The sequence below is a fragment of the Cydia strobilella genome, chromosome 1 (assembly GCF_947568885.1).
Source record: "Cydia strobilella chromosome 1, ilCydStro3.1, whole genome shotgun sequence".
Lineage (NCBI taxonomy): Eukaryota > Metazoa > Arthropoda > Insecta > Lepidoptera > Tortricidae > Cydia > Cydia strobilella.
The window spans coordinates 14,182,874-14,195,295 of NC_086041.1; the positions used below are offsets into that span (position 1 = coordinate 14,182,874).

Below are 12,422 nucleotides of genomic sequence, written 5' to 3' on the forward strand. Positions count from 1 at the left end.
CCCAGGTTCGACACGTCAGGATCGCAGCGGCAGTAGCATGGTCGTGTCACCATGCCTGTCACGTTCTACCAAGTATGTAAGAGCAAAGTGACTCATGACACACGCAATAAAAACGCGACCATGCTACCGCCGCTGGTTTCCTTATTTGTTATCCCAAATATGTAGTAACAGATGCTGTCGCTGTCAGAGTCTAATTTATAAAATGAACATAACAGCTTTTCATATTGATGAAAATGATGATTTTGTGAAATAAAACTATGAAAACGGATTATGTCGCGTGTATTGAAATTATAATACATCCCGACGTTGCGAACCCTTTACAGCGTTCGTGGTCAACGTGTCACTGAGTAAAAGCTACAATGTGCAAAAATACCCACATACAAAAATAATGTACGTAGACGTACCATATTAAACTATAAACTTTAACCCGTTTCCTCAGTCACCCGTTGACCACGATCGCTGTAAAGGGTTCGAAACGTCGGGATGTATTATAAATTCAATATACGCGATATAATCCGTTTTCATAGTAACTATTGCGGTAACCGAAGACAATATGATGAATTTGTATTCATTTCATAAGGTACTGCTTAAATTGAAAAATCCGTATTTATGGGTAATGGTTGAGTGGTACCTATTATTTATGGCAATTGTTTTAATGATCAACCAACTTTCTTACCTGTATAAATTACATTTTATATAACCACATGTCACTTTTATATAACATAGGTACGTTTCAGATGTACATAATGACGTTTTTATTCTCCACTCTGCTACATATCGCAATTAATAGGTCTCAGACAAACACAGGTCTTATACATACTAATACTAAATGTTTCTACTTATAGGAAAATTGGCACCGGGAGCATAAAATATACAATTATTAGTAATTACTCACAAAATACATTTAGTACCATGTAAAATCTAACTATAATAAATACTTATTTTATCACGTGACTACTTAAATTTAGCTATTTACAACATTAAAGATCAAGCTTCAATTTAAAGTTCTAACGTTGCTGTACATGTAGCACACTTATTTCCAATTTAAAATAAATATTAAAATAAAACTACATTTTTTGGTCTTAGACCGTTTGTATCTCCTGTCAATTAAACTTGCAAAAAGGGCATAAATAATGTATGTTACATTTATATATAAACGCGCTCTTATTCATGAAGAACAGAAATATGTAATCTTCATGTGCCAGCAACGGATAAAATCCTACATATCATTAAAAATGATAATACGCAAAATTGATGGGCTGAGCATCATCGTTCGTTTCACTCACACCTTGTTCACTATCCACCTCGCTGGTGGCTATCTCTCTCTCGTTCTCCGCCATACTCTGTTCGAACTTGTTCATTTTGACTTGCCAATTGGAGAGATCACAAGGGCCTTCTTCGGGGAAGGAGTACCATCCAACGTCACTGGGTGGTCTGTAAATGTCAGTGGGAGCACTAGATTTTGCACAGGCGTTGGGTTCATAGTCTTTGACGCCTGTCGGGACCGATCACTGACGATGGTGAGGCAGGTGGTGCATGGGGTGGTGGAGGTCGAGGCGCGGCCGCTTGGCCTCGTCCTCGTCGCTGCAGGGGTCGTTGTCCTGGGGCTCCTGGTCGTCGCACTCGTCGCCGAGCTCTTCTTGTTTGCGTTTGGCGGTCGCCATTTCGGCCGCGTGCTTTTTCCGCCATTTTGTTCTTCTGTTTTGAAACCATACCTGTGGACAAGAATGTGAATATGAGTGTATGTTTCTATTTTAAGACACTATTTTACTATTAGGTAAGTTAATGTTAAACTTGATCACAGTTAGTAGTAATTGTCATTAATTACAAATAAGATGAGGACAGATATTAAATATGTTCCGATGGACTTTCGGCTCGATTGCTACTGCTGGCATTATAAGACCATTTTGAAATACATCGCGAGATAACAGTAATTTTGATGTACTGTCTGACACATAGGTACCTAGGTATGTTGTTGCTACTAAATATGTACTCGTATTATAACAGTTTGGAAAGATTCGCGGATTAATTTCATTCAAGTCTAGTTTCACTAGTTTCACAGAGTTTGACCACGGATTAGAAGACGTAATCACGGTCCATATCCCGGTCGATTTAAGCCTACTCGTATTATGTCCTTCTACTCATATTTAGGTACCTATATCAAGATTCACGATCTTGGGATTAACGTGAATATGAAAGCAAACATTAGTTACAAACTTAAACACCTTTGTGTAGCGGGCGCCGTAATGCGCCACTAAATTCAAGCCCCTGTTTACCTCCCGAAAGCCAAATATAAAGAGCGCGCAAACAAATTTTCAGCGCCATGTGAACCTAATCTGCTCAAGCGACATCATAATGCCTCATTAAACAACGCCTTTGAAGTTGAACCGGCAACTTACGCTGCCCTCCCTCGCGCCCACCCAAACGCCTCAAGCGCGATAAGGATGGAGATAGTAGCCGTGTTCTACGGTAATTAAGGGTCGTTTTGCAAATTACACGGTACTTAACCAGCCATATAACAATCATTAATCACTGGCGTCGGCCCCGTGCTATCCTTCTTTCTCTTCTTTAGATCAGAGTAAACCTGTCCCGCTCTGTAGGTTCCGGGAGGCAGCCGGCAGTTTAATTAGGTCATAAATACATTCTCATTATTAGAAGGATGCTTGTCGATTCCGGGCTGGGTGATTTACTTTGAAGCAGATGCCACCGTTATTATGTCCTGGTATTATGTTTTGTAATGGTGTCAAATCTTAATTGGATTGTAAGATATAATCGAGAAGTTTAGTTACCTTTCATCGAATATTAAGGTGATATCAAAATTATCAAGTATCACCTCAATATTCGATGAAAGGTTCGGACGGTTCGATGGAGGTTCGGGACAGACCAATTAAAGGCGGTATATTAGGCCTTGGTTGATTCAAAACTTAGATATAGTAAAAAAATCTGGGGAGCTACTTACGATTATGATACGAACAAGGCTTTTATACTTCAAAAAAGAGCACTTAGAATAAAGGTGCGTGAACGGCGTGAACCCCAGTGGGTTTCATGTAGGTAAAGATTATTTTTTTAAACTAGTAATTCCTACTGTGCCAAGTCTATACATTTTGATACTTTGTTCGGATTTAGTTAGATCTCTGACAGTGACAACGAGTGAAACAGACGAGGAAGATTGGCAACAAGGACAATGAACCTAAACCGCCATTAAATTAGCAGAATACTGTGCTTGCTACCAAGCTGTTAAAGTTTTGTATTTGTATTTAATTGTAAGATTGCTGCGCCCTTGCAGGGTCCATATTATGTAATTAAATAAATGCTCTGTCTTGTCTTGTCTTTACCTGCTGTAAATCGTCTAGAATCAAGAACTACTATTGTGATAAAAAAAATATTAATTTTCCATCAAAATTACATTTGACAAAAATGAAGAGAGTGATAATATACCTATACCTATTGCACACCAAACGCAACTGGAACATCAAATACCGTTCATTAATTAGACACTTAACTTGCGATAGTGCCATAAAAACTTCGTTTCGCACTCTATAGCCTCATTAAAAATTGAATTAAAAAAAAATATTTGTGTGATTTTTAAGCTTTATGGTCACTGTGAACCCATTAAAACACTTCTTTATTTCTTTTATCGCAGTTTTTAGAAGTCTTTGGCACGTTTCGATTTATGCTTTCAGACCTGTTTCAGACATGTTAAAGTGTTAGTGTTTAGTGCTAAAAGAATTTTGAGCGATGTTTAAGTAATAAATTATTGCCAAGCGATTCGGTACTTTTTTTTCATTATCTACTGAATGTTTGGCTTGTTTGGCAACTGTCAGACAAATTCGAACGTACATAAACTGACATGAGAATGATATCTAAATGATGTCATTTAGTTTTTGTGCATTTCGTACTCGTAGGTACTTGCCCGTACTTACGTAAAAACCGTCCTTTTACATATAATGGTGCGAGCGAGACGCACGATAACTAAGTGACATCATTTAGGTATCATTTTGACGTCAACTTTACATTAAAATTGGCTTGTAAAACCAAACATTAACATCAAACATTTATTCAGCAAATAGGCCACAGGGGCACTTTTACATGTCAATTTTTACAAGCAATAAAATTAACCAAATCTTCAAAAAAAAAAATACAAATATGGAATCAATATTCGATTAAGCATCGAAGTATGTACTAACGGGGGTACCTACTCCCTATTTGTGACAAATTATTCGATATGCATGTGATTACGAAAATATGAAAGAAGTCTAGGTATACCTAGACGTTTTTTAATATTAATATTTCCATTTATGACCAAAATCGTGCAAAAATAGTGGAAGCCATACGAACCCAATTTCAAAGAAAAACCGCAAATCGATGTACAGCTTAGCCATTTGGCACACGCATACTAGAGGTCAAAACAAAATTTTTGACCAGCAGTTTAAAAAAATATCCCTTACCCCCCTTAAGTGCTGTCTTTTTTTTTGTATGGGAAAAAAATTGTTTTCAGAAACCTATCGTGTGTGGTATTTTATGAAAGGGCTTTTTAAGGCGATTCTAAAAATATACCACATTATTACATTTCAGCCATTTTTTTTTAATTAAAACAAAAATAATTTTTAAAACATAACGCAAGATTGGGCTCCTCCAGATACGATATGGCTGATTTCTTTTTTGTACAATATAAACCACAAATGATACGTGATATTTTCATATCTAACTCCAAGAAAGCAATTTAGACAATAATTTTGAAACTAAGGCATTTCATATGATACCACACACGATAAGCTTCTGAAAATAAAATCCCATACAAAAAAAATTACTCCGCACTCCCCTCCTAAGGGATTTTTTTTAAGAACTGCGGGTCAAAAAATTTGTTTTGACCTCTATATTCTGTTTTTTTATTCGGTAGACTAAAATGACATTTCATGTGGTACTAAGAAATGTCATGTCTTATACATGAAACGTCATTTTAGTCTACGGAATAAAAAAACAGACTAGGCGTCACGTGTGCCACGCCTAAACTGTAGATCGATTTGCGATTTTTTTTCTGCGTATACCTTACGCTATTAGTTACTTGAAGAATAGAGCAATAAATATCTAAGGTAAATATCTATTTTGTGTTTCTTTTTAAATATACAAAAAAATACAACTTTGTATGATACATATACCTTCTAAATACAACTTAACGACCGAGAGGAAACTATGTAGGCTATTAAACAGAATTGAAAAAAGCGGCCAAGTGCGAGTTGGACTCGCGCATAAGGGTTCCGTACCATTACAGAAAAAAACAGCAAAAAAATCACGTTTGTTGTATGGGAGCCCCATGTAAATATTTATATTATTCTGTTTTTAGTATTTGATGTTCTAGCGGCAACAGAAATACATCATCTGTGAAAATTTCAACTGTCTAGCTATCACGGTTCATGAGATACACATGACAGACAGACAGACGGACGGACAGACGGACAGCGGAGTCTTAGTAATAGGGTCACGTTTTTACCCTTTGGGTACGGAACCCTAAAAAAAAAAGCTAACACAACAAAATAGCAATAAAAAAAATGGGAACGTACAAAACAAGACATCGTAAGTTAGTCGCATTATTATTGCGTCATTTGTTTTTACTGCCAACTTGATGCGACAAACTTCATGTTTATGTCTTGTGTCTATTTAGTAGTTTACATTGTAAACATGTCTGCCATAAGATGGGATTGGTAAAAGAAAGAAGTATTTGTATGTTTGGGTACATATTTGCCTACTCTACCTTTTAAAATACCTACTACTTTGTATTGTATTCTGGCGTGGTAATAAAAAAATTTAAAGGCTGACTTTAAGAAGTTTAATTAAATAATAGTACATTGTGCAACATGGGGGGCGTAAGTCAAATATTGCAAACGAATATTATTACGCCCCGAGTTACACACAATGTTTTTCATCACACTTGCGATACAAAAATGAAGTATAAAGATAAAAAACTGTTAATTATAATACTAGAAACTTTATAACTACCTAGGGAAAACGCTAGGCCTGCGTGCAATTCAACACTTGCGAGTGTGATGAAATAGTTATTTGTTATACAAGGGTCGCTTCGCCCGTGGTTCAACTATAGAATCATTTCGCTTGCTCGTGTTTCAATTCCACACTCGCGGGTAAAATACATTTGCACCCGTGTGTAACACAAAACTTTTCGCCTCACTATAGCGAGGAAAGTGCAACATCCACAGGCGTTAGATCATCTTCATCACTGGAATCACTAATTTTTAGGGTTCCGTACCCAAAGGGTAAAAACGGGACCCTATTACTAAGACTCCGCTGTCCGTCTGTCTGTCCGTCTGTCCGTCTGTCTGTCTGTCACCAGGCTATATTTCATGAACCGTGATAGCTAGACAGTTGAAATTTTCACAGATGGTGTATTTCTGTTGCCGCTATAACAACAAATACTAAAACCGGCCAAGTGCGAGTCGGACTCGCGTTTCAAGGGTTCCGTACATTACACAATTTAAACAATGTATTTTTTATGCGAAATGTCTTTAAAAAACCCGTCGGGGTCGGTTAAAAAACTAAGTAATTAAGTCCGACTCACGCTTGACTGCATATTTCTAATAGGTTTTCCGGTGATCTATAGGTAAAGATCTATTTTGTGTATTTGAGATTGTCACAATGAGCTCTTGCATTTGATATAGTTTGACAAACTTTGTTTTTTAATTTTCTCATTTACCCCCCCCCCCCAAAGGTTTTGGAGAAAATAGGCTGTGACAGACGGACAGACACAGACAGACAGACGCACAAGTGATCCTATAAGGGTTCCGTTTTTTCCTTTTGAGGTACGGAACCCTAAAAACAGAATAAAATGAATATTTAAGGGGGGGCTCCCATACAACAAACGTGTTTTTTTGCCGTTTTTTGCGTAATGGTACGGAACCCTTCGTGCGCGAGTCCGACTCGCACTTGGCCGGTTTTTTTACGCTATTATAACAGAAAACTCTATCAGGAAGTTGTGTATTTTTACGTGAGTCGGAGTCGGTGAGAAATTTTAAAGTAAGTAAGATTTATGTTGACACTTGACAATGTTGACATTTCTGACGATGCGTTTTGAAATTGCATCGCTCAACTTGTGCGTTCAGAACAAAGAATATAATACTCACTGTTCAGAATTATATTCAACATCATTATAAAAAAACAAGTGCGAGTCGGACTCGCGTACGAAGGGTTCCGTACCTTCACGGAAAAAACAGCAAAAAAATCACGTTTGTTGTATGAGAGCCCCATTTAAATATTTACGAGTATATTATTCTGTTTTTAGTATTTGTTGTTATAGCGGCAACATAAATACATCATCTGTGAAAATTTCAACTGTCTAGCTATCACGGTTCATGAGATACAGCCTGGTGACAGACGGACAGACGGACAGACGGACAGCGGAGTCTTAGTAATAGGGTCCCGTTTTCACCCTTTGGGTACGGAACCCTAAAATCAATTGTTTCTTATGGAATTTTAAGGTTTATGACTTAAAATAATTAAATAAAGCTATATTTGGTATTTTATTGTTAAATTATCAAACCATTTATTTAATGATAATTAATATCGAACGATCAATTACCATATGTATTATGTATGGACATGGACCAGGAAATTCGAAACGAGTGGCGATAAATTAAAACACGACCGCAGGGAGTGTTTTAAATACACGAGTTGCGAATTACCTATTCGCACGTGTATCGTACAACGTTTTACAGTACATATATGGCCCTTTAAACTTTCGACATATGCACGAAAAGCGCTCTTTTACGCACTAGTGCGAAAAAAGTAGCACCATATGTACTGTAACAGTACATTTCGATGCTAGTGCGGAAAGAATGTCATTACTCCACGAGTACCGAGATAAGACTCGGGACGAGTGAAGAATGACATTTCCGCACGTGTATCGAACGACGTTTTTTAATACAGTTGCGAAAAAATAAGAAAAACAACAAGTAAGGAATTCGAAACTTTTATATTATTAATTCCGTGACATCATTGACATTGACATTGACATTATGAAGAGGTGTTTTTTTAGCTGGGTGTTATTATTATTGAACCCACATCAATGAAAGTTTTATTTTAAATGCATGTTCTATAAGACAGAAACAATTGTAAATATAAAACATTGTACTATTATTACCCAAATATCGTTAATTACGATTATTTGTGTATCGTACATTTATAAAAACAATATCGAATGTTGCCTTTGGAAACTTAAAGCAGAAAGAAAAAACGCCTCTTCTTTGACAGGCGCTCCGTTCCATTCAGATAACTTATTAAGAACGGTTTTTCAATATTCAATATATAAAAATATAGACGTGTTATAATGATGATGAGGTAAGTAATAAAATATGAAATATGTATATTTTCGTATTCTTACATTAACAGTAGGTTTTTATGTTGATTACGACGTTTAAAGGAAACTAATATTAACACTCATCAATAAGTAGTCATGAATTGGAACAAGTATAAATTTAAAAAAATTGGAAAGTAAAAAGCACTAGATCGCGAAAACCAACTTTCCGCACGCTAAACAGCTACGTAAAGTAGCACTTTTTGAGCAACTGTATTAAAAAGTAATTTTTGAAACACCTTCAGAATATACCTGCAGGTTCAAGTTAACCACGTTTTATGTGTCACTTGTGTCAGTTACCGCCCAGCTCATAACAAACTCGGATAAACTCAATGTTGGCCCAACAAACATCGTGACGTATGTTTATTATTATATTTACGACTACAGTAGTCTCCATAACTTGCGACCCTTTCACGCTGCGCCGCGAACATTATTACTTATATTATTATTTTCCAGTCTTCCTTTATGCCCCAACTTACCCGAGCCCTCTGCATTCAATTACTTAAGTGCTTAAAGACGCACGAAACGTAATATGGTCGTCTCGCTTCGCCGTATGCTATGCAGTGATATCGCCATCTCACGTGCCAGAGGAGGGTTGGGATAATTATGTGAATATCTATTATTTTTCACAAGAGAGCTCTGTAATGGCTTGATAGAGATAATGCGCTTTCAGTGGCGTCGGCGAATAAAGACGTCTTAACATGTCCGCCATGTTGTTTTCCAAGCAATTAATTTGAATGATAAGGAGAATGTTTTGTTATTTTGTTACGCGAGTGCATTCAATAGGCATAAATTCAAATTAATAAACTGATTTATAACAAACGTTCTAGCGCCTAGCACGTAGACAACCCTAACGAATAAGGGTTTCAAAACGCGTTCAGTGTACCTATTTGTGAAACATTACACTTGAATTGATTGTTTTGCTTATTTTTGGCGAGTATTTTGCAGTAAGTAGCTTAGAGTTTTAAATATAATATTTCTCCATATACCGGCGAATCGTTGGTTGTGTCAATAGGCAGGATAAATCAAGCATTTCATCGCAGTGAGGTAGTTTGCGACGCGTGCCCTGCATGCTAACGTCGGGGAACGCGGAAAACAGCCACTTTTGCACTTTTACACACTATAATAATACTCATATAAGCAATTCTGGAGAATTTTATGTCTATCTTGAATTAAATTATAGTTCGAACAATTATAATTTTATGAGTTTCACAGTAGTTAAAGGATAGGTAATTTAGTATGCAGTTTGTTTATTTGCAATGTAGGATTTGCATGGATAACTGTAATGGCAACAATCAATACAGTAAATCCTGATATACGTATAAAGTTTTTCAACCAACTAATACAGTATCCGCTTTCCATTAAGGCCTTTACGCCTGATTGAAACCGAATTAGTACTTACATAAAAAAAATGAATTGTGTGTTTTTAGGAAACCACGATGCAAGTGAAACTATTTTTCGGACTGTAATAGGCATTTAACGGTTTTTTTTTTCGAAAAATTATATATTTTAGTAAATATTATGTTAAAACCTTTTAGAAAGTGGAATGAAAAAAAAAAAAAACAATGTAATAAAGTAAGCATTTTTATTGCTTTAAATTTGGTATAAAAAGATGGTAACTAATAAGAGCGTACCAAGTAGGTTGAATCCACCGCTTGCAGCTTCTGACTCTTTATCCATTTTCTTTGAAATAATTACGTATCACATTACATTAATAATATCGCCACGCTACGCTCTGTAGCTCCGTTTGCTCCAGAAATTCTTTAAAATTAACACATGAGTAATGATGTCATGTTTAGGGTCCATCTTGTAGCTGAAGAATTTCAGGCATACCTATAGTTTGTCAAAGGACTGTCTTATTTCAAACATAGACAGGATCATACTATCTTTGTCTTACACTAGTACTAGCACCCAAAAGAAAAGGATGACTTTTGTCTGACAGTAAACAACAGTTCTGTTGCTAGGTTACAACTACCAGGATGACTATTTGCCAATTTGCCATTCACAGTAAGAATCTAAGTAGCGAATGTTCTTTCACATTTAGAATATCGAATATTCTGGATAAATATAAAGAATAATGACAAAAGACTGAACTACTAGAATTATAGGTATATTAACGTACGTACTACATACCCATTATTCTTTATGTATTTTGACTGATTCTATTTGAATTTGACAGAAGCCCTACCGTGTTAAAGGTTAATAAGGTCTTCTGTCCTTAAGAGTTTGTATGCAATTACAAGCTAATATCAGCCTTAATGAATTAAGTATTGTATCCGTGATGTTCGAAAACAAAAAGTCGTATGCTTATTTTATAGACTATGAACTCTAAGTACTAGAAATAAAGTAGAATTTTACTAATGCTGAATTATGTAATGCGACATGCTAATGTCAGCCCAAAAAAATTGGGGTGATAGAATAAAAGTTTCACTTTAAAAATATTAAAAAATACTATGAGCTCTCGTGGCCGATTATCAATAAACTACACTGTATATCCGTTGCCAAACCTCTACAATACAAATAACGTAAAGTCCATTTTGTGCAACTACATCCTAAATGCGCTTCTCAGTTAAGTCTAAAATACTACTTACTCCCCACACGGACGCTAAACTGTAAGTACCACTGTCATCATTCTTACAATTAACAAATCTATCATTAGTATCAAGTCATTACAATGCACCTTCAGATATTTTGAGTAACCTATAGATTACCATATTTTTATTAGCGACTACATGAAGCGCAACCAAATCAGGCGGTCCAACACAGCTACAATCCGACACATGTAAGTACGAGCGAGGCCATTAAGCGGCACCATTAGCGGAAGGGTGCTGCAGTGACAAATGATCGCTAATGATGTGCGGATACACTGGAAAGGGTTTTGTCTATCCTAGATAAGTGGAGATTGCCTTTGTTTACATTTTGTTATGGGGAAAGAAATGCAGTTTTTGGATTTTGTTACACAATTCCGCGGTCTTCACGGTCGCATAATCCTGCAAGATCCTCATGACACATGTACAATCAAATGCAATGTCTTGAGTCTAACGGTTCCACGTGTTCATTTTAATTAAATCCGTCATTTTAAGTTTGTACGTAAAAGTAGAAAAAATCCTAAAACTTAATTACGAAAATGACATGTTAATTACCTACACTGCCCGCGACTAAGTTCTCGTTGTTGTAGAAGTCATTAAAAAGACAAACCCCCACAGAAGTAAGTTACTTAGGTATAGGTATACTGAAACACACCTCACTTGTCAGTAGAATAATCTTTAATAGAAAAAAACTGACTACTCAAAACAGTGATATGCCATATAAATTATTGGCTGGTATTTAATTTATCACAAGATATAGTATAACTAATCCATTTCGTCACGTTTTTCTAGTAGCATTTCATTTCTATAAGGGTCGCAGTTCTAACCTAACCTAACCCACTTCTCTGATAGCAGGTCCGGGTCTGGGTCCGGGTCCGGGTCCGGGTCCGGGTCCGGGTCCGGGTCCGGGTCCGGGTCCGGGTCCGGGTCCGGGTCCGGGTCCGGGTCCGGGTCCGAGTCCGGGTCCGTGTCCGGGTCCCAGTCCAAGGCTATGTGAAGCTAATGAAGAATTAGTCTTGAAACGCGTCCTTATTCCGACAATTCATCGTGGCTATTTGTAAAGTCCAGCTATCACATTATCAAAAGCAACTACATAACTAAACATTACCTACCGAACAACGTCATGCTCTAGTTACGAGCACACTTTTGACATTGGCGAAATCATCAGTAGGATGATGTGTGTACAGTCAAGGGCATAAATATATATACATTCCCAAAGTTTCAAAAACTGGTCGGTGTTCGGCCGTTACATAACAGTTTTCATAATATCAGTCCATAGTAGACCATTTCTCACAGTCCACCAAAAACCACAAACAAACAGTACGTCACAGTCACAGACCATATAGCTACGACTTATTTTCTTTTTTAACGTTCAGTATTTGTGGCCAGGAACAAATTGGAACGTTTGATCGATGGAAACGTCGGCCTAATGGATACCGATGTAGAATGGAAATGGAATGCAATTTCCAATC

The 12,422-nt window shown here is 36.7% G+C and overlaps 1 protein-coding gene across 1 annotated transcript in view; it reads right to left on the reverse strand.

Annotated features, from left to right (window-relative positions):
- Positions 1 to 719: 719 nt before the first annotated feature.
- The window catches only part of LOC134741437 (homeobox protein Nkx-6.2), a 66,373-nt gene continuing 54,670 nt past the window's right edge, over positions 720 to 12,422 (reverse strand). The window contains exon 3 of the mRNA XM_063674218.1: positions 720 to 1,715. Coding sequence (XP_063530288.1) covers positions 1,509 to 1,715 — 207 coding nt within the window. The 3' untranslated portion in view covers positions 720 to 1,508. The remainder of the gene's footprint in view (positions 1,716 to 12,422) is intronic.